Source organism: Vidua macroura, chromosome 6 (genome assembly GCF_024509145.1).
Source record: "Vidua macroura isolate BioBank_ID:100142 chromosome 6, ASM2450914v1, whole genome shotgun sequence".
Classification (NCBI taxonomy): domain Eukaryota; kingdom Metazoa; phylum Chordata; class Aves; order Passeriformes; family Viduidae; genus Vidua; species Vidua macroura.
This window is the reverse complement of record NC_071576.1, coordinates 31,250,263-31,274,247: the sequence shown is the minus strand read 5'-3', so window position 1 is coordinate 31,274,247 and position 23,985 is coordinate 31,250,263. Positions and strand designations below refer to the sequence as shown.

Sequence of the window (23,985 nt, the reverse complement as noted above, 5' to 3'; positions counted from 1 at the left end):
AATACATGCCTTTGCCATACACACCGATTACGTGTATGCAGGCTTGCACGTGTGCTTGCAGAGGTACACATAAATATATGAATAGACACACGTGCTTAGAAGATGTGTTTTTTAGACTCCAGTAGTGCCTCTGCGACTGTTTCACTACAGCCCTGGAGAGACACAGCAGGGTTACTACGTACACTGTTACACAGGACTTGTTTTAACCTCAGATGGGGAAGTTCAGATGCAAAAAAATCAATCTGTTGCCAGATCCCAAAACTATGTGCAGAAAGGCATGGAGGAGTGGCAGGGAGCACAAAAGGCAGGAGGGGAATCCAGTGGACTTCTTGATTTCTAAAAAAAAACACACTCTGCTGCTGACAGTTCTAGGTTTCTCTTCTGCTGATAAAGTGAAAATTTGGATTGTTCATTAAATCATTACAGTATTACCCTAAAATAATTTAAATTCTAGTGAATTTAGCCTTAAGTGACATGTTGGTGCTAAGAGAATAAGTCTACTGTAAAGAAATTCACCTTCAAAATTCTGGGCTACCCCTGGCCACATAACTGTCAAGTGCCTCCAGCTAGTACTTGTTTTGTATCCAATTATGTCAGTCAGCTCACAGAAAGAAAATGTTCTTTTTTTCTTTTTTTCCCCTCATGTATATGTTGCATGAATTCCACTTTAACATGCTGTTCTAGCTATTAATAAATATTCTGCTGAACTATTTCCAGAGTAAATTCTACTTACTTAAAAATTAAAGTCAGGTGACTACCCTTTTTTACTTTTCAACTAACAAACACAAAATCAAATGTAAGCATGAAGCAGATACTAAGCTCAGGTCAGATCATTAACCTATGGTTGAAGTGCCAACTGCCAGTGATGTCTGAATCAGGAAAAAAATCAACTCATCTTCTCCCTTTCAAGCAAAGACTTAAAGTTTGAGAGTTAATAAAAAAATAAATCATCTTTGCTTATGGTTGTTATTTTAAATTATATTTACTTCATTTACAATATAAAATCTGCTGTCATATTTTGAAAAGCTACTTTCTGGCAGAGAGCTAGACTTTTCCTTTTTGTAAATATAATACACCAGCAGCAAAGCTAAAGATATAGACTCTTCCTAAAACTTTTTTTTTTTTTTTTAATAAAAGACAGGCTGACAGTACCAAAAAAGAGGGAGTAACGAGGCAGACTATGCAGAATCTCTCTGTGTGGGTTGCCTTCCTTGTTACAGGAGCAGAACAGTGAAAACCTTTTCATCTTTGTCTTTCAAGTAAGTGGGCCACAGGGATAGGAGTTTCATCTTCAGGAGTTCAGGAGTTCCAAGGTAGATGAGATAGAGAACCACCTCTAGTGCTATTTACACCCAAAAATATATTCACACACATAGATAATGGTAATTAAATTTACTAATATTTTTAGTAGGAAATTTCAAATTCTGTTTTAGAGATATTTAAATAATTTTAAATGGTTTTAAGCAAATAGGATCAATTTTAAAAGACAGACAATATGAGGTTTTATAATGTTCTACACTTAAGTGTATCTTCTGAAGGGAAGAGTCTATTTTGAGAAATAAGTCTTGTACCCAGTGTCCAGTCCTGAGGCCAGCTATAACAGTTTATCACGGAGAGTCCCTGACTTTACACATAATCTAAAGTACAAAATGAATGCATTAGACTATCTCTTAATTTCAACAATATGGTTTTAATTTTTATTAGGTCTCTAGATTATATAGGGGCTATGAAATATTCTGATAGTTACCCTCTTTCTTCTTTTTGGACCACCATTGATTTTCTCAAAGAGTAAACTCTTGCTCTGGAAAGGAAAAAAAAAACCCAACACATCCATCAAATCCATTACACTCTTCTTTTAAAATACTACTTCTTCTATTAAATATTATCAAGTCTAGAGTGTGTAGTTTTATGGGAGAAACAAACCACAAATAAATATTTGTGTCTTCCTACTAAGATTTGCAGTTCTTCAGGAGCAGTCACAGCCTTATCAACAATTTAAAAGCCAGTAATTTTCCACTATGTTATCCCCCATGTTCAGGCAATAACTGCTTCAAGCATGTGCTGTATAGTCTGGATGTTCCACATCATGTGATACATGGTATAAATATATAAATATATATATATATATATATTTTTTTTTTAAGAAAAGGCAGAAGGAAAAAGAAAAATAAGAATGTGAGGGAGAGGGAGCAGGAGTCTTGCCTTTGGTATATCTTTCTATACATTTGAGGTGACACAAGAGCAGAAGCAGAAAAAAAATTGCTTTACAAGGGAATTTTTCTAATTCCTTTTAAAAACAGAAATAGGCATCATTCCTACTGTTTTGTTGTCTTTGCTTATTCCCTTCCAGATATCAACACTTCCCAGTGCAAAGTTCTGCTGAAAGGAGTTCAGCGCCAACTCTTCCTTTGTTTAAGTAGTGCCCTCAATAAAGCTTCTAAAAACCATTTGGTCTATAACATTTTTAATGGCAAACCTTTTAAAAACTGCCAGAAACATCTTGGCAGAAGAGAAAGTTATGATGATGAGAAAAGAAAATGAAAAAAAAAAAAAAAAAACAAAACCAACACAAAAAACCCCCTCTGACCATAGTTTACATAAGTGCATCCACATATTGTTGTATTTCTTATGAGTAGTGAATTCTAATAAAGTCTGGAATAACACACACATGTTCAACACATTTTGTTTCAATTCTGTGTTATGAAGAAAACCAAAACCAAACCCTAACCTGAAAATGGAAGGAGAGAAGAATTATATGTATAAAAGCAGAAGACTATATAAACAAGGCCATTAATTCTGCTATAAACAACTGACCTAACATTGATTATATAAATAGAAAGTGTAATTCTAGCACAAGACAAATTCACCAAACACGTCTAACTCTCTCTGCAGCCTTGATATGAGAAAAAACAAACATTTTCAAGTGTTACAATGAAATCTGCCAAAATTGTCTGTTTTGTACTTCTTGTGTTCATTAAACCTCAAATTCACAAGGCCTATCTCTTGTCCAACCTCAGTTATTTTGTCTGAGCTGTTCCAAAAGGGAACAGAGATGAAGTTGGCCAAGGGGGACATTCTTGGCTAGTCATTTATGCAAGCTTACTTCAGGAAAACTTAAATTTAACATTTTAAAGAAACTCAAGGATGCGTGAATTATTCTACTTAAAAAACAAAGCACCATCAAGGCCTCTCTTTGCAAAGTATTGACCTTGTACTTTCATGAGAGGAAAAAGGGTGTTTCTGAAAAAAAACCCCTAATTTTATGGACTACTAGAACTAGCATTTCTGTCATTCTGAAAAATTTCTTACAATTGAACAGTCCCTGCTCAAGGAAACAATATTTTGTTCAGTCTGTTTGAGAATGTTTTAAGGCCCTAAGTACTCCTGTAGCATTATTTGGAGTACAAAGTAAATATGGTTGTGGAGCATGAGCTAAGAACATACCGGTATGATAATAGCAATTCTGAAAATATGTTCCACTGTGTAATGGCCTGACCTCATCATCCACCAAAATCTGCCCATGAAGTGTTCATTCTTCACTGAGAGGCTGTTAAGGATGAAGGCACAGAGTTTTCTTCAGTTAAAGATACACCTCATGTAAAGACATGCTGCATCTGATTTTCTACTTTTCCCTCACTCCTGGAATTTCCTTGGCTACTTGGATTAGAGTTGGGATTTGGGTGGGCAAAAAATCAGAGGTTAAAATGCTTTAAACCAACAAAATGTGTAAGCTGTTTTTAGATTTGATTGTAAATCATATATTGTAAATTATCTTTGTGCAAGTGTTTCTGGATGCCAACAACACTTCTTCAAACCATCCAAAGAGCCAATTTGCAAGATGCAAGAAAGGCACACTCAGAAAAGTGTCTGAGTCCTATAAGAAAAATCTGAACTGGGGAAAAAAAATCTGAAATCTTAGAAACTATAGTTGTACACAAGGATAGAAAACTCCAAATTCACTAATCCTACTATTTCCACTGTCCCCTCTATGTTTTCCCCATATGAGGAGAGGGGAGGAGAGTATAAGCTGTGGATCTTGCTCTATAAACAGAGTCTGTTCCTGAGATTTCTCACAGGCCAGCATATTGATTCATGGGGAGTTGTCCCAAAGACAGAAAATTCTTCTCCTTTCTTCCCACTCCTAACCAAGTATATATTTATTATGATTTATATATTTGTATCTGCAGATGTATTAGCAGTATTTACACATAATATTTAGCTTCTGCATAACGGTACACTTTGCTGCATGAGACAGCTTCTAGACTTGCTTGACCCTTATAAAATGTGTGTTATTCACAGGATACTGCAGAGGTCCCACAGCTTTGCAAGCATGATAGTCTATGACCAAAACAAACCAACCAACCTGTTTCTGTCCCAGTAGGACAAGCAGGTCCTTTTTTCCTGACCTGCTAATGTAATCTGAGTTTTTCTGTGGTTACACTGAGGAATGCATGTTGGTTCCTGGAAAGGACAAGTCACTGGGAACTCTAATACTTCATCAACAACACAGTGGTAGGAAAAGGCTGGGGAGAAGCTCCCCCAAGAGTTGGCAGCACATGCCAGCCTCCATGTGTCCAGCAGACACTGGCTGCAGGAGCTGCAGCTGGTGATGTCAGCCTGGTGCCCACTCAGCTGGCAACAGCTGGTGGAAACACAGTCTGTGAGCACACAGCCATCACTGCCCCATGGCATCTGGTCCTAGGCTCTTCAACAGGAGAAGCAGGAACAAACTGTTGTAGGCAGAGGGAATTTTAGGTGCTGGGGGCAGTGGGAGGGTGAGGATGCTCAGTTACCCACTAGGCAGCCCACAGCCACCTGTGTTGGTCATTTACAACTTAATGCAGACAACAGTGAGTGCCCTAAAAGATCTGATCTACTTCAGCTCTGCTTTATAAGCAAACAGCTAATTTTTAGAGTGCTTACCCATTTTTTCCAGACAATTAAAAATAAAAACTCCAGCCACAAAAAGATATCACTGTATTTATATTTTTACCATGCAGTAATATGCAATTAGGAGATGATCAGGGTTGTTCTCCTGGATCTCAGCAGAATATTTACTCATGCACATGACCAGCTGTTTTATCTCTAATTAAAAAGATCTGGAGTTGGCTAAGCTGCAGCTAGATATTATTACTGTTTAGTACCTAAAAGTGTTTTAATCTATACATGAGCAACTTTTTCTCCTGAATTAGTAGTGATGGATGGAGATACAAAAAAGCCCAGGATTCACTAATGATTTACTATCATTTATTAAGTATATATGTTGCTGATGACAACATAGTATGTATGCTTGATTCTGAAATATTGCTATAAGCCAAAGATTTACAGAAATGCCTTTGTAGTCTTCAGAATGGTATTATGAAAGTAAAGTAGTCATGAATAATAAGAAAACTAACAGCCTTATCTGGCATAAATAAGAACGTTCACCATCTGGTGTTTTTTAAATGAAAACCTTTGATGGTAATTACTTAGCATGCAACAAGTTTCCAAAATTTGGATTTTTGGCATGATTCTCTCCAGAAATTTAGCACTCACATAAGTAATTAAGACTATAAATCTTACACTGGTTTGATTATGAAGATGAATCATTGTCTCAAAATTACAGCAGGAGAAGAGACTGCCAAACATGTCCATTTATCGATATATGCTTACAGAGCACTGGTTTAGTGCAATCTTAAGTGAAGTGTTATAACAATGTAAAATGAGATTTCATTATTTGCTCTACAAGCATAAATTATGATCATTGTTATTGTTTTCCTGGCGCCTGAAAATGGATTTGGGATTGGACATTTTAACTGATGTAATCCAAGATTAAGTGGCAGAGCTTTCTTTGGAGCCTCTAGCCTGCAGAAATAGTCTAGCTGCAGTTATTAAAGTCCTTGTATGCTCAGAGCAAGATTTTTGCTCTCAGTGTAGCTCACTGTGTTTATTATAAGTGATGTGTCAAATAGGTTTTCAATAGGATACAACACATAACCTGACTAGAGGAAGAAGCAGCATCAAGTCCTCCAAAATCCTTAAAGTAGGGAGGATTCCTTAAGGCAATCCTTGTCTGATCCTACATTTTTAAGGTGTTTTAAGCTGCTGAACTCTGTCTATCTGTATTCTCTTTCTATTTTTTATATATGTAGCTGAACAGTGAATAGTCACTAAACCTGGATATTCTTTCAGATTATGTTTTGAAATCTGAAGATCTGCACTAATTTTGGCTACATGTTCACCGTAGTTTGAAATGTGGCTTTTTGTATTTATCAAGCTGTCATGCTTTGGGACAGGCAAACAGAACAAGGAATTCTACTTTCTGTTTTTTTGGGGCGTTTATAAATCACAAGCACTATTTCTATTTTTCAGGGCAAGTTCACCTTTTTTGAGAAGTTTCCCTTATGGTGATAATTTTTCCAGCATTAAGGATGATATTGTCCTCGTGGTTTCATAGTGTGCTACGTAGCAGACAATACCCAGCTTCACATGTAACAAAAATAAGCAAGAAGTATGTACTCACCCACTTGCCCCTATTGGGATAGTCATGCTCTGGATCAAAAAGGTGTTGGTGCAGTTGGTATTCCCTGCTGAACTCTGCTGTGTCTGGGGTGTTTTCTAGACACCCATCATCAACTGCAAAAGAAAGCATTGAGTGCTTAGTAGCTTTGAAATACACAATATGTGCCACATTAGTCAGCAAACTTCTTAAATGCAATAATGCAATTAAAAAAAAACATAAAGAACTGGATGACTAGAAAATACGAGGTTTTTTCTTTTGAAACAAATTTGTCAGAATGTACTTATTAAAAAAAAAACCCTCACAACTTAATGAAAACTGAAGGAGTTTAGTTTCTAAGCTCTTTCTCTCCTTTATGTTTTTCTTTAAATTATTTCACTTGATTTTACCTAGAATTGCATCCTCTTCTGATTCGGAAGAGATATTATTTTTCTCTTTTAAATGTTCACAAGTCATTTTAGAAATTGGTAAGGCAATACTTTTGAAGGTCATGGTAAAACAGTGCTGTGAGCAAAGACAGAATTTCTTTCACTGAGTACTTCCTGGAGCTCCATTTCTGGTTTGCTACTTTGTTCAAACCAGCTGAAAATCATTTCTGCATTGTACGATCTCATAAAAATGCTATGTAGGAGAAGTTTTATGATGAAAACATTTCTGTAGGTTGGTAGCTAATCTGATTAATCAGAAACCTCCCTTAGCCACAATGGATGGTTTGTAGACAGTGTCACATCAAGATAATATCCTTTTAAAAATCAGCTTAGGGTCTTTTTACCAAAATAAGTCATCTTTAGCTTAAGCAAAGGTTCAGTAACTTGAGGCCAGAGTAACTTTTTGGATAGAGTCTGCTCCTGGAGCTCCCACTGCTTAGCCAGCATGGGGAGCTTGCTGTCCAAGTTCCTCTCAGACATACCCAAGGAGATCCTACCAGCCAGGGCATGATGATGGGCATTCAAACAGCTGCATCTGCCAGAACAAAGGCACTCCAGAGCACACACCTGTGGACTTTCCCTTCTGTCCTTGTGTGTCATCATGTAAAAAGATTTGCAGATGGATTATTTTTTTCCCTCAGATGTGGGAAGCAGTAAAGACTTAACTTAAAACTGAGTTGATTCAATGACCTGAGGAGGTTATTCTTAGTTCAACAGATCCAGCTTTCTCTCTTTTCTTGTTGGGATTGGGAAAAAATTAAATTGCTAATAGAAAACGGGGGAAAAGTCTTCATACTGGTTAAGTAACTCAGAAATTATTAAAACATAAAGAAATAATTTCAGTTTCATCAGGGACAAGGTTATATCAAGAGAGAAACAGATGACAACAGAAGTGTGGTACACCTCAGAGCATTTGTGTCTTTTGGTAGAAAACACAAAGGGCAGCTGGACACATGGGTGTCCTCTATGACTGCTAATTCAAAAGTCTTCAACTCAAATGCTTTGGGCTTATGTATTCCTGCTGTGGAATGTGCATATGTAGACAGTGACTGGAAAAATTGTTTTCCATTAAGCAAATCCACAGACCTGATTGAGGAAGGCCTCTGGTAATTTGTATGCATAATACAGTCACCACTTGAATTTCCATTTAAGGCTCTGAAAAACATTTTACTCTAATCCTAGCAGATACTATCTTCACTCACAGCATACCTATGACAGAGCCATTTATCTGAACAGGCAGCACTTCTCTGCAAATTCCCCCTCTGTTCAGATCTGACTGTATTAGCTTAGCTAACAACTTTTATTTCACCTAAGACAGAAAAATTGGAGGGATTTTCAAAGGCATTTCCCTGGGTGCCATGTTTTTAATTTATTTATCTAATCATGAACGGAAGTGTAATGGGGAAGCACGGAAGATAGAAAGTCCATGTGTGTGCTTGTGTGTGTGAGAAAATCTAAACCCATCATTTGCAACTTGTAAGACTACAGCTATAGTGAACAAATTGGAAGAAGAGGTATTATTCCAGAAGAGATGAAGGCATCATCACCAAATGGGCTGTAATAGAAAACAGTAAGGGAGCACTACTTGAAATTTTGTCAAATTTTTGAATGAAATGCAAAAACACAGTGAAAAAAACTTTTCATAACAAATATTATTTTTTATTAATTCTAAGCTAGTTAGAACATTTTAAATAAGAATACTGACAACTGTTCTGCATTATCCAAATAACATAAAAGAAGACTAAACAGAAAACATTCTGAAAGTATCTCTTAGGTCACAAATAAAAAATGAGAGAAAAATAGAGCACTCATTCCCAGTTCCAGGTCCCAAGGCAGCCAATGGGTGTTTTACTACTGCTTTCAGTTCTGGAAGTCATTCCTTGGCTCAAGTAACAGGAAGGAGACCCATTCTCTCAGGGTATGTGTGTATCATGCATATGCAGGGCTGCTTTAGTGGCCCTTAGTCACCATCCCCACCTGGCTCGGTGCCTGCAGTTGCAGCCTGGGGGACACCCTGCATGTCCCCGGCACAGCTCTGGCTCTCCAAGGCTGCGCTGCCCCGCTGCCAGAGCCAGCCTGCCTGCAATGCCGTGGGGTACAGCCATGCAGCTCTCCATTCCTTGGCATAGATGCATCCTCAGTGAGCTGTAAAGACACATGGTTTGGAGCAAAGGTATCTTAAACGTTGACTCATGGTCTGGGTTGGGGATCAGGGCAGACAGTTTCATTCCTCTTGGCACAGTGAAAGTCTCTAAAATAAGGGTAAATCTCATCTGTACAGAATAACTTTTTTCAGGGGCCAGCTTAAAAATGAACTCCCTTAGGAACATGATGCTCTCATAAATCTCACTATCTTCTACTCTGAGATCAAGATGATTTCTTCCACCTTCTCCAGCAGCACACAGCAATACAGGATATGCACATATTCTTAAAAAGAACATACAAAGAAAAGCTCATCTGAAACACTAAAACACCAAATTTCTCAACAGCTCTTTTTCTGGGGCATAGAATGAAAAAAACCCCTCATTTCCGATCACAGGTTGTACGGTGCTGAAAGACAGGAAGATGTACAGTGAAGACAGAGGTACAAAGGCTACAGCTGAATTACCTGTTTTTCCAATAGGGCAGGGATTTGGAGGGTCAGGATATCCTTGATCTTCACTGAAATCCTTTGGTATATTATCTCCTGTTAGCTCAGCCACGATGTTTGGGATATTGCCATAAGGACCCAAGTGCTGGAGACCCTCATGCGCACCACCTAGCAAAGAAAATTTATGCACAGTCGTTTCACAAGACTAAAAGTGCAAGTACTTTAGCTGGTGCAAGTAATCTACACTTCAATTTAAAATATAATCTCTCTCTCTATAAATAATTGTTTTAGAGACAAATCCAAGTTTAGATTTCAAGCATCTCTTTTAGAAACATGATCATGTGACCTAAATCCAGTAACTTAGATAATTAAAAATGAAACTAGGAAACAAAATCAGCCACATATTATTAGTCGTATGGTTGGGGTTTTTTTCCCTTATCTATGAAAGTTTTAGGCAAGAAAATGTGAAGGAAAAAAAATGAAACCTGATACATCTAAAGTGCAATCATCTTCAGTCACTGATACTATTACTGTTCATTATGGCAACTAACAATAGAAGATATGGCAAGACAGCATCATGGCAGGAAGACAATATTAATGACACTGTAGAAAGAAATACTACCTGCACAGCCTAGAAATACATTAATAAATAAAGTCCCAAAGGGGCTTAAGATATTAAGGTCCTTAGGGACCCAGGGTATTCTTGCAAATTTGGTTGTGTACACTTAGAAAAAATATTTTTAAATGAAACCAATTCTTCAATGTAAATTTGCATTTCCTGTTGCAATGATGAAAAGTGGTGAAGAGTCCCTGTTGTTGATGGGAATTCTTGTTCACATATACCTCCACAGTAGTCGGTGTGTTACAAAGCATCCCAGCAGTGACTTCACACTTTCACATACAAGATTATCTTTTCCCTGTGGGACCCAGAGCAGCATCACTGCAGGGTTACAGCAGCAGTGTGCAGCAGGTTTTGTAACCGAGTGGCAGAGAACACAGTGATGTGTTTGTGCTTGGGCAACTGCACCCAAAACTGCTGTGCTGTGGCCACCTCACACACCCCTCAGCTGGGTGCCCTGCTTTTGACAAGTAGGGTTTTCCACTGAAGATTTGGGAACCAAGCTCAGGCCACTCTCTCTCTCTGTGCCTCTCTACAAAAAATTATCTATCCCAGATCTTTTATGCATGCCTTACTGGCCAAATGCATCCGCAGGCTAAACCCCAACTGCTTGTGGAGTTTTTAAAATATTATTGTACACTACTATTTTGAATTTCAGACATAAAACATTAGTTTCAAGCATGTTGTTTTTCCCTGACAAAGACAGCCACCACACACACTGCAGCAATGGAGATGGTTGTGTGATGGCAAAGTAATTTTTTTTAAGCCCTATATAAGGAGGGATAACAACATACAGTCAACATATAAATTCTACTAACAATGAATTGAGAGGAAAAGGAATTTGAACAATTGGAAAATATGAGCTAAAGAGTGAATGCAGACACAACTGCTTGGGTAAATAGCAAAATCACCATGTTATCACCAAATATTCCTATTTAAAATTTATTTATTTTTCGTAATTCCAGAAGATGTGATTAAAGTCTTTGAACATGAAAGTTGCTCCAAAAGAATCATTCAAATACTCCTGTCCCAAATTACAAATAAATATTACTAGCCTAAATCATCTTTTATACAGCCAAACATTGTGAGCTAACTTAATCACTTGCAAAAATTGCTAACAGAAGGCACTCAAATACAAAATTCAAATTTTGTATTCATTTCTACATTTAGAAGTGGCAGTTGAGGCAAATTTTGCAAACTAATTTTGCAGATGACCAGTTGGATGTTGGCATTATAGTAAAGCAAATTAGTTTATAAGCACATATATTTCCATTTTATTTGCACAATGGACTAAAATCTAATCACTGTGCTAATTTTCCCCCTCAAATACAAGTCTCTTATTCTGTAATGCAGTGTTGCAGAAAAGATTTACAGATATGTAACAAAACATAAAATTACCTCCATAAAAAAAATTGTATCTCTGTTATATGGGAATTTCACTTGTAGCTGACCACGAGACCTGGTTCTAAAACCAGAACAGCATTATCCCCACTGAATTTTATTATACCTTTAGTCCATAGCCCACACAAAGATCACACTTGTAACGCAATAATTCTATGGTGATGAGGTTAAAAAAAAGCATAACATACATTTAATCTAATGTAATTTAATCTAATGTCTAATATATAGCATAAAATACTTCTTTTGTCCTGAGTTCCTTCACATGAAGATTGATTACATATATGTACTTAAAAGCATCAGGTTATGATTCTGCTGTAAACTACGAAACCACGTAATCAATACGTGTTTGAACATCCTGTATACAATGGGGCTCACCATGGGACAATCCATCAGATAGAAGCCTATCTGTGCTTGCATGTGGTGCAGACCTCTTGGCACCAAAGCTCCATCCATAAAGAAAACAGAGGTACTTAGCAGGCTCCAGTGTGCTATATATACATGTAAGTTTAAACCGACTGCCAAGAATTCCCTTGACTGAGTACAAACCAATTTTTTTATATTAATATAAAGGATTGTTTCCTTAAGGTATAAATGTCCAGGATCATTTGAGGGTTTTTCCTTTCTTTCCAAAAGAGCTGCAGACAATAGCACCTGCTCTGGTGCCATAATTTAGCACACTTGAGTGATTTAATAACATCAGCAAAGCTCATTCCTTATAAACTCTGATAAATAGTGCACTCAGCAAAGACTACAATAATAAAAATGAAATGCTATGAATATACGGAGTTGGGGTATTATGTACAATAACTCTCATTAGTTGGATTAGTTTTGGTGTTATAACATTACTGATTTAAAGAAACATATTAGGATTAAACACACTGCAGCTACCAAGTCAAAATATTGGGACACAAACATATACAGTCAGCTACAAAAATAGCAGAAGATCAGTTTCTTGAACCTTGAGGCAGAGCCTGAAAGAAAAAGACAGAGTAACACAATACTGAGAAACTTTTCATAATTTCCTATCCGAAGGAATCATGAGAGACATCATTGTTAAATTATTCAAACTAGGACTACCAAAAATCCAGAGTAGTACAGACTACTTGCACTGAGAAAGGATGATCTAGATAAATCTATGCTTTTTTCCATATCTCCTTACTTATATGAACAGGCCTTTCTGTGGCGCATACTAGCAAAGAAAATACTCCAAAACAATCAGCTCCCTTGCATGTGTAGGATTTTTGTGAGCATTTATTATTAGGTATTTCACATTCCTGCAGGATAAACTAGAGGTTTAGATCTCTTGGGATAAGATCAGCATTGTCTTAAGTAAGCTTTGAATTTCATTTAAAATGTATGCATATTTGTATTCATCTAATGCTAGTCTTAAACTGTTGCAGGGTGGAAAACAAAAAGAAACAATGCCTCTCACCATTATTATAATACTGGAAAAGTATTTTATCAGCTGATTTCAGTTAGAGATCCTTGGAATGATGAAAAGTTTAAAGTGCATACATTTCAGATCATTTCTTTGTAAGAGCAATACTGTCCCACCCATGCAGACAACATAACCACTCCATTCTTGGAGGAAAAAAAAAAAAAAAAAGGAAAAGAAACATAAAAAACATAAAGAGCAACTAATTTCTTGCAAGTATTGAATCTTTCCCTGATCAAACACACCCAGTGGAAATGCTGTTAGTCTACTGAAGTTTCAGCTGCTGCTACCCATCTATCAGTAGTGAAAAGCACAGTGAGAACAAATCTGTGGAAAGCAATCCTCCATATCAAATACAAATAGGCAGAGCTGTCCCCCAGAAGAATCAGTTTAAGAAAGTCAATGAGAATGGATTTTCAAAAGTGAAAAATTTTTGCAGAACATATAAAGAGAAACAAGAGGACAAATTTGCCTTTCAGTCTCATTAAAACCATTTCCCATGTCATAGTGAAGATAGAGTTTTCTCAATTACAAATTCAGAAAAGAGGTAGTCTGGCCAATCTTAGCATGGAGATATGAAATAGGAAGGATCATGAGTATGTGTTGTGAGTAAATAAATCCCAAATCCCAAGTTAAAGCCCTTTACTTAGCGAGTCATACTAGGTACCTCAGAGTGTCCAAGCCCCTCACAGATTCACAGGGGGATCTTCTCCCTAAGCAAAATCACATCTCTTATCTCAACCTGTACAAACTCCAAGCACACATGAGCTGCAAGGGAAGCCTGGTATAGCTTATCCCATTTGAGAAAATACATATTAATCAGAGATGTAATACCATTCTTCCTACTTAGCAAAATCTTTTGTTAATTTGGACTATTTGTTCTTATCACTGGGAAAAATCTTCAAGATTGTTTACAGTGTCTCCTAAAGAAATCAGAGATAGATCGTTTTCTTTTCACAGTGACAGCTTCCCATACTATCTTGCACTTTCATCCCCAGTCACCTTGCTGTAACCACATTTGTTATGTCATTGTCAGATTCAAAAGGAACATCTCCCCAATGGAAGGCACATTTGACAGAATGCTTCCCAGTGCTATTATATGTTAAACTGGGACACCCTCCACAAACTTACTTTTTCTTTTCTTTTATTATCTGCGGGATCATCTACCGTGTAAATTCTCAAAAAATCCTGAATGCAGAAAATGCATTTACATTTTCCTTACCCTTTCTAACACTTTGAAGGGCTTTACTGCCCCAATGCTGTAATTATAGTTCTGCTAGCTTCATCCTAGAGTCTTATCCTGCTTGCTGAACTTGATTAAGCATAGGAAGTGAGAACTGAAAAAAAATATAAATGATCACATTTTGAGATGAGACATTCTGCGTCTATTCCATAGAAGCTGCTAAATAAGAGAATAGGGAAGGAGAAGAAGCATAGGAGAACAAAGAATGGAAAAATGCAAACCTAGCCAACTTCCTTAACCATTCAAGAGCATGCCTCAAGAAACACAAAAACACTACAGCTATACATGCTCGGGCATTCCAAAGTTGGCTTGTCGTCTCCTTAATGACACAAAGTTTCTTAAAACTAAAAGACTAATTTTCTATTTCTCTGCAGAGGGGCAGTTTTTTTCTAAAGCCTTAAGCACACACATCACACAATTACTGCCCTTGCTTTCAGCAAAGAATTCAGTTGTATCCAATATTTTAATTACAAACAGTACAAATATTTAAGATATTAAAGGCTCTTATTGTAAAATAGTTAGGACCAAAATAATGCCCATGCCTCTCACAATAATTTTATAACAGTGGCTTATATGTCATTAGTATTCAAATTGTATACACAACAAAAAAAAATCCAGCAGCCACTTGCTGACAAAGCAGAAAAAAAGAAAACTCTTATGCCTGCCTCGGTTGAACAGTCCTCTAATATTAAACTTGTCCTTCCGCTGAGCAGTGGCTTTTGCACTTCACCACGTGAAGAAGCTGACACACAGTGTCACACACAGCACAGGAAGGGTCACACACAGTGTGACACACACAATGCATCATGCAGCACACAGACAGGGGCCCCTCTGCCACCTTGCCTTGCAGCCACCACACAGCAGCAGAGTGAAAAAAACCAAAACAAAGCCAGCAAATTGCACCCTCCTGTCACTGCCACAGCACAACCTCACTATTGACCATGTGTGCAGCCTGTGGTTCTGGGAAACAAGGCAGCAAAAGGAAAACAGTGACCTCCTTTATCCCATGAGGGATGGGACATTATTTCAATCCTATAAATGTAAATGTGCCAGTGAAGTACTTTAACACTTTACTCACTGGCACTTTATTCACTTGACACCAGCTGCACAAGAAGTCCAAATGCTCCATCAGTGTCAACACATTCAGAGAAAAAGACTCCTTTCACTCCTGTCATGTGAAGCCTGGATGCACCAGAAACATCCAGAACATCCACGTTTTTGTCTCTTCTTTGCCACTGAACTTCACAAAATTTTCATGTTCATTTCCCCATTCATATTTACTCCATTCAATTTTCCATGCAGATGGCTCCAAGTCCCAGCTGGTTCAACAGCAGGTTTAAAACCTTCCCATGCCTGTCTGACAGCTGCTACAAGGCAGATTTCCCAGCTGCCTCAAACGTCCTCCTTGTGAGCATTCCCAGTATGGAGCTAGAAGGCCCCAGCCTCTGCCCTGGTCAGCCAGTATTGGCTCAGAACTCCAAAAGCAGAGCCTTGCCATGCAAAGCCACCCCAGTCAAGATGACATCATTCTTTTGCACTTGTATAAAAGCACTGGCACACAACAAAGATGCAATAGAGTGGGAAGATGAAGAGCCCTGGCAGGTAAGACCTGGCACAGTGCTGCTCTTTGGTGCTGCAAAAGAGGCTCAGATCAGCTAACTTGATGTATTAAAGCACCCCAAGGGGAAGAACCAGCTTCTGCAGCTGACAACATTCTTCTTCTCATTCATCCCTGCAGCTGAGTGCTGCTGGGACTCTTCTTATTCATCCCTACTGCTGAGCACACACACCATGGCAAGCACAGGGAGAAGAGCTCTGAAAACCTTTGGAGAGTGACAGAGATCCTATCACCTGGCACAACACAAAAATCAAGAAGAGTAGGAGACTCCTGTTCTCTAGATTTCTAAAATGTCTCTTCATAGAACCAAGTAAATGTAAAAGTATTTTCTTACTTCAAGTTAATTTAAAATTCAGGTGGGAGCATGGGAAATGCAACTGATTTTGAGGAAAAATGCAGAAAGGTATAAATCCTGGCATGCTCACAGAATCACAGAACATGTAGAGCTGGAAGGAACCCACAGGGATCATCAAGTCCAACTCCTTACTCTGCACAGCACCATCCCCAAGAGTCGCACCCTGTGCCCGAGTGCATTGTTCAGAAGCTTCTGGAACTCTGTCAGTTTTGGGGCTGTGACCACTGCCCTGGGGAGCCTGTTCCAGTGACCAGCCACCTTCTGGGTGAAGTATCTTTTCCCTAATGTCCAACCTATTGACAACCTCAGGCCATTACCTTGAGCCCTGTCACTGGTCACCACAGAAGAAAAATCAGTGCCTGTCCCTCCTCTTCCCCTCATGAGGAAGCTGTAATTGCAATGAGGTCTCCCCTCGGTCTCTGCATGAGAGACAAGCAGAGAAAAAAAAAAATCTTTAAAAACAAGAGCTCATCATAATTTGGCCAACCTTCACTGACAGACTTTTGAAAATACTTTGGGATCATATTCCAATGGTAGATGTAATTTTATAGATTCATATTAAAATTCTCTATACCTTCTGCCAATAGTAGAAAATACAGTTACTATAAAGCATCAGACAATACAGAAGCTATCATATTCCCTCTCCTCTTCAGGTTTCTTTCCTCTCCTACTGGATTTTTCCCTCTACTAACATGTACAAAAAATAATTGTGGTTACAAATCCCATTGTAATTGATTAATTATTTTTAGGTAGATGACAAGCTACTTTATTCTAAATCCCTACAGACCTGCCATCTTTCCTTTCCAAAAGCTGCCTGAGATGGGATTCGTTCTCCTTTGGTGGCATCTTTTAAAGATGACTTTATGATTAGCAGCAGTAGTCTGTACCACATAACAGTGGTTAGTAGGAGGTTTTAAGAGTTGGAGTCACTTTGTGTTCTTGGTTCCTCAGCAGAGGTATGTGATGCCTGCACACTCTCCTGCAATCACAAGAGGAGGATGTTTTAAGAAAAGGTTTCAAAGCCTCAAATCTAAATAGATTCCTCAGTCAGATCCACCTGCAAATAACAGATCTAGAGAGAAATGTGGATTAATACTATTTTCTTCTTTTGTGCTCCATTGACTGACTTCTCTGACAAGCACACTAGATTTGAGAAATTCCCCTGCATGTTCCCAGCCACACTGAGAGCACAGGAGTAGCACCTGCACCCTCCTGCAGCTCTGGGGCATCGAGGAAGGGCAGCTCCTGAAGTTCAGTCATGGCAGAGTTCATAGTGGTAACACCTACTGCCTTTGCTGGATCCTGCCCTTGCTCCTCAAGAGGGAAAGTTGTGAAACACATTGAGGTAACCTGGTATGACCTCCACGCAGCAGCACAAATACCAGCTTGGCTTTCTTACTCACTGCTGGTCATGGCTTATAAATTCATGTGGAATCAAGGATATTACAGGCCAAATTTCAAAGATTCTTCCTTAATAAAAATAAAGTCACACAACCTCATCATTTTCCTGTTTGTGGAGTTAGAGGTGCAAACATTTTATGTGCAGTTTCTTCACAGACCTGTGCCATATCACTCAGATAAAGAAAATTCATTGCAAGCCACTGTTGTCATTTGGCACCATCATTAGCTTTTAAATTCAGAAATTAGCATCCTAAGGCATCTCTCTTATGACATGCATCACTGCCTGATACTCAAATTCTGGTTACACTTAACACTACAATTTGTTGAATAAACTAGGTATTTTTAGTCAAATCTATACAAATCTAGATATTTACATATTGTTGTATAAAAAACTGTAGGTTTGCCACTTTCATTTTATCTTAAAAATTTGAGATGTCCATGCAAAATTTTGAAATCATATTTTCTGGGCTATGCTACTTAGATAATTAAAAAAAAAAAAAAAAAAAAAAAAAAAAACAACCAACAAACCAAAAACCACAACAATAAACAAATCAGCCTCTCTGGCTGTGGGAGGTCTGCCCCAGTTCAGCCCTGTGCAGCCAGCCCCACATTCTGACACTGCTCCCCCCGGATGCTGGCACAGACTCTGGCACAGAGCACCTAAACTGCAGCAAAGAGGGTGCAGCCATCACACTGCTGTGTTTGCTGACCCCCAGATATTGCACAATTACTACTCGTAGTCACCCAAGGAAGTCCAAATATATTGGGGTGTAAGCATAGCACGTTAGCCCGAAAGTGACTGAGTGCAAAGGTCATTTCTGCACTGGTTTAGTGAGGGAATTCATCAGCAAAAGTTTTTGCAACTTTCTAATACAAAGATTTTACTGTTCTTGTAGGAAAAAAGTACTTGTCTTGCAGGACAGGACAGACAGCAAAGTAATTCACTTATTCACTAATAAGAAAACCTTTAATTTTCTTATTAGTAAAATGTAAACAAAATAGACACTATTAACATGAATGAGTAATCTGCATAGTTTTATAGACACTAGGTTTGCTGTAGAGTATTATTTGTACAAGGGACATTATTTCAATCCTATAAATGTAAATGTAAATTACTGTCCATAATTTTATGGACAGTAGGTTTGCTGTAGAGTATTATTTGTACAAGGGCCGTGCTGTCAAGGCACTGATTACCAGTTGTTAGTAGACATATTTGCATAATGTTCCAGACTCTCTTGAATTTTATCATCTCAATATGACACACAGTAATTATATTTTTCTAAAACAATAAACATACTTATTTCCTTTCAAAATAATCAAATAAACCCCAGCCTGTTTCCAGTAGCTATGAGGAGTCTCTGCAGGAGAATCAATAGCCTCCCTAAGAGGCATTGTATTATACCTGCAAACAATCACAATTTAAGAGACATCATTTATTGTTGTCACTGAGGTTGACAGCATTATGCCTCTTCTGCAGACTGAAGACTTCAGACTCTGGGCTGTCATGCCAGCATCTTTATCAACAATTATTTCGTTTGGGTGGTTTTAAGAAATAAAAACAACTAAATCAAACACAAACAAAAAAAAACCACACAAGAGACTTTCTGTTGTACTGAATTTATGGTAGGCAATGATATTTGCAGAAGGAAAATGGGACTTCCTATTTCCAATTAAGAAGTTAAGTGCTATAAACTGCTCAAGATGAGCTACTGCTGCCCCCATGTGTTTAAGTGAGATTTTTACTGTTGTCCTATGCAGGGTATAATAAGCCTAAAATTTACATTATATGCTCATTCCCTTTCACTCCTCAGAAAAAGGAAAACAACTGTAAACCAAACAATAACAAAAACAATATAAAAAAAACCCCAAAACCTTAAATAATGGCACAAAATTGTAAGCATGCAAGGAAAGGAAAAAAAATGTGTGGTCTCTTACTTCATAAATACCCTACCAGACAGAAAAATTAACCTCTGTGTTTTTTGCAATGTTGAATGCATTTCTTTATTTTATTATTTTGTTTTCTTTTAACATAGCTGCAGCCTCCTTCTTATCTATAAAAAGCTTGACTATAGCCCAGTAAGGCTTGCATATTATTTTAGTGATAAACTGAATGATAAGTACAGAAACACAGCTACTCATTAAAAATTCCTATTTTGATTTTCTATGTTTTCCAGTCTTTTTATAGATGCTGCAAAGTGATCCCAGCATAGCTTTCTGATAAGATGAATTCACAATGAGAGTGAATATTATTAGAGAAATTAGACTAGTTAATACAAGTTTATTACATTTTGGAATCAGGGGATGTACAGAAAGAGAAATCTATTAAGTGGCAAGCAAAAAACAGCTGCTCCCAAGAAACTCCTGTCAGGTACTAAAAACATTTTTACTTGACTCTCATCATGCAGGATCTGTTTGGCTCCTGCCACACTGCTGTGCCATGCACCATCTTCTGGCTGCAGTACACGAGCACAGGGAATCAGGCAGCAAAGTCCCATTTCTGGGACATATTTGTCCTATTCCATTTACCTAGCAGAGCCCTAGCAAAGGAAGAGAGCTCACGCCGCCTCTGCGCCTCCCGAACTTCACCGTCATTTCCCGGTACATTAAACTTTCTATCAGGCATTTTCTAGACACAACTCCTATTTTAGCAACCTGAAGTAACAGTAAATTGACACATGCAAAGTTAAGGGTTTAAAAAAAAAAAAAAGCTACATGTTTATAGATTTCAACATAAGAAAAGGCAGAAATTTCTTTCAATTAACAAGCTGTAATTTTTTTTTTAATCCATCAACAAGAAAGCTGTATTTTTTATTTTTTTTAATTTATCAACAGGAAAACTATCTGGTCACTTCAAAAAGAGAGAATATGCTACTAAATATATTTTCTGAAGAGTGTCCTTTTTTTAGTTTTCTTTGGTATAGAATATGTTTGTGACTGCACTTTCTGCAGCCGAGTCAGCCCTAAACTTTTTCAGGGGGAAAGGGATAGGGTGGGTGTGAAAGTAAGGATGGAAATGATCATGTATAGTTCCTTGCAACACATCCACCCTCTGGTTTTTAGCATTTTAAAGTAAAAATAGAATGATTAACACCAGAAAAAATTTAGAAAGCTGAGATGGAAAATGAGTGTGATCAGGAACTGCTTATGAACTAACACCAATAATATTTTTGTTGTGTATTAAATTATTAAGCTCTTATTCATGGAAATAATAATAACATGGAAAATGTTACAATAATAATCACTCAAATTTGAAAACATTTCATTATAATCAGGTTGCTAGAGTAAACCTGTTTATATTATGGCAGCCTAAATTTGCTTCCAAATTCCAAAGCCATAAAAATTAATTTTTCCTGACAGTATGTTGCTTGCAAATGTACACATCCAATGGGTGAATTCTTGACCTTTTGAAAGTCAGTGGTACCCCTGGAGCTGTGGCTCAGCTGAAGCTGATGGCAATGACAGCTATCAGCACTGCTGCAGGTCTGTGCTGCTGGGGATATTTCTGACCAAAACCCTTTGTTAAGTAAAACAATTTTTTTGTAGGAACAGACTAAATTTATTAAGGTCTAATTGACAGAGGGCTGTTTTTATGCTGAGATGCAGTATCTAGTCAAAATGAGAAACAAATGCACCCCAGAGCAGTCCAGTCAGGGCCTTAATGATGAGAATGCAGGCATGAAATGAACCTGGTTTTAAAATTTTTACATTGGTCACCGAAACCTGCAGTCTGAAAAGTGGTTGGAAGTCAACACTTCTGGCAGCTCAGAATTTCTGATAAATAATAAGCCTTTCATACCCAACTTTACTGTCCATTACTTTCAGGCAAAAAATCCCAATGAAGACAGAGGAGTAGTTCAGAAGAGCAGTTGGTGAATTACCACTTTGCCATGATGGTATTTATGATGAATACCCTGTTTTGCTGTGACACAATAATTCTAAAACCTCTTTCTTTCCTTCTCCCTTAGTTTCCCTTTCTATTATCATATTGAATTTTTTAAGCACTTGTACACAGAATTATTAGCCAGTGCTAAAAGTGTGAATATACAATGGAAAGTCCATAGGTGAATTCTTCAGAATGTGAAACCTTGTACAGACATTATCTAAAAACATATAGGCTTATTTTTTCAGATGGTCTATAGTCAAAACTAGATTCATATCTATCTACAGATAGATACACACATCACCATAAGAAACCAAAGAAAGAGTAAGAGATTACTACCTGAAAAACTTAACACAGAATACTCTATAAAAAGCAACATTGGTACAAAGGTCTGATTTTCTGGCCTATTTCTACACTGACTAATAATGTTTACCCCACAAGACCATGGTGCTCTTGCAGAAATTTTTAAATAAATGGTTAAATATCCACGGTAGGCTTGGAAAAAAAAAAAAAAAAAGTCATGCTCATTTCCTCATTTGAGCAAGAGGAGAAGTTAAATATGATACATTGATTGGATTTATCATCTTTCAGTTTTACTCTATAACATACACAGATGGATTTTTTAATTAAAAAAAAAAAAGGAGAAACAGAAAACGTTTGTCCAACCTGCTGTTTGTGTAAGACTGTACAGATGACTGGAAAACTAGCATTACTTCAATCTCACAAACACTAGAAAACTTTTGATACTTATATGAAGAGATGCATCATCTGATTTTGCTAATGCTGTAATTAGAAAGTAACAGCAAACAGCTGAGATTAAATATTTGCCAGAGATTCAGATTTGCATAAGGTTTCTCTTTAAAAAACATCTAGGGAAAAGAGGCAAATGGAGAGTAAAATTACTCATTTCTACCATCTGTCCCAGTTTCTTTATGTATGAACATTCATAAAGGAGAAAAGGGTACAGATCAAATGATACTCTTTAAACTTAGTTTCTATTATTTAAGTCTGCAGAAAAATGTGTCCATCAAAGTTTCTTTGAAATATATATATACATTAAGTCTGCAATTATCTGGTAGAAACACCTATTCAGCTTAAATCCTCCCTCAGCCTCTATGAAAGCAATTGTATCTGTTTGGCTAGGACAGCCTGTTGACCAGAATGAGGACAAAATAGGGAACACAGACTTATGAACTGTGGGGCCTTATTGCACTGTGTCAGACTGATTTAATTCTGAGAGGAAGGTTGAGGGGTTCTGCCCTGTTTTGATGTTCACATATAAACAATAATATTTGGAGTTTCATACCTTCAATTTCTTTCTGTTAAGCCAAAACAAAAGCTGGTTTGTTCTGTTAAAATAGCAACACACTGAAACATTATCCCAATATCCTAACATTTGAGACACATATTTCAAATTATTTACATAGCTATAAAAGGTTGATTCCAAGGAAAACTTACACAGTGTGAGATCAGAGGGTACAGGCCAAAAAAATTAAAGCTGAGCCCAGAGCATTCATTCCTGCAACATGGTTTTGAGGTGCTACTTGTGGACACAGGGAGAGGACCATCCCCAGTATAAGGTTTATCCCTTTTTCTTACATGGCACCACAAACACTTAATCTCTTCTAGTTTGCAAATATTTCTAAAAATCCATGGAATTTGGACTCTAGAGTTAATATCTGTTTCATGTGAAAAACATGTGTAATATATTTATACATAATATTCAGGAATAATTTAACAAACCCATTGTTCTGAGGCATTAGAAATCAGACAATGCCAAGACAACATAACTTTTTCTGCAAAGCCTGTACATTAAAAAACTCCACTACTCCTGCCAAAAACACTACATTAAGGAAGGTGTAAGGTGGATGGTGATTTTAAAACAAAGATCAAGCAACAACATGGTGAAGAAATCTATGACATTAAGCTCAGGATATTCTTTCTGTATCTATAAAAAAACATTAGTTATTACCAAAGCATACTAAAAAATTAATCATAAGTCAAATTAGAAATTAACTACCTTCAATGCTCTGTGGACCAACAAGATTTGTAGCCTGGTGTGCTGGATATTCTACCCGGGGTCTGGCAATGCCCAGTTGCTCCATAACCCCATGGAGCAGCCTCTGAATATCTGCTTCAGTAACCCTGTCAGGTGTCCGAGGGCTGTGGCTAAAAGCTGAAGCCAATCCAAATGCCAGCAGAAATACCATGTTGCAAAGCAAGGTAGTTATCATAGTGGCAGCCACTTTCATCCTGTCAAAAAAAAGAAAGGAATTTGATTATAAATTATAGGGGGGGGGGGGGCGGGGGGAAGTCCTATACATGTGGTGGAAATAACAACTGATCCTACTATTGGACTTAACAGTTTACTACCACAGGTTCTAGGGGCTGCTGGTACTCCAGCCAGCTGGAGACTGGGTGGGGGGAGCCAGGAAGGGAATAGGGTGGATATGTTCTTCTCTTCTAAAAGAAATATTAAGCAGCTAACTGCAATACCAATTTGCTGATTTGCATTT

The 23,985-nt window shown here is 37.5% G+C and overlaps 1 protein-coding gene across 6 annotated transcripts in view; it reads right to left on the bottom strand.

Moving 5' to 3' along the window:
* LOC128808781 (neuroendocrine protein 7B2-like) overlaps positions 1 to 23,985 on the bottom strand; it is a 41,526-nt gene that overhangs the window by 2,583 nt on the left and 14,958 nt on the right. For all 6 annotated transcript variants that reach the window (XM_053980318.1, XM_053980312.1, XM_053980313.1 and 3 more), the window contains 4 exons: positions 23,490 to 23,722; positions 9,536 to 9,685; positions 6,503 to 6,615; positions 1,748 to 1,801 (listed from right to left, as the gene is read on the bottom strand). In XM_053980318.1, coding sequence (XP_053836293.1) covers positions 1,748 to 1,801; positions 6,503 to 6,615; positions 9,536 to 9,685; positions 23,490 to 23,722 — 550 coding nt within the window. The remainder of the gene's footprint in view (positions 1 to 1,747; positions 1,802 to 6,502; positions 6,616 to 9,535; positions 9,686 to 23,489; positions 23,723 to 23,985) is intronic.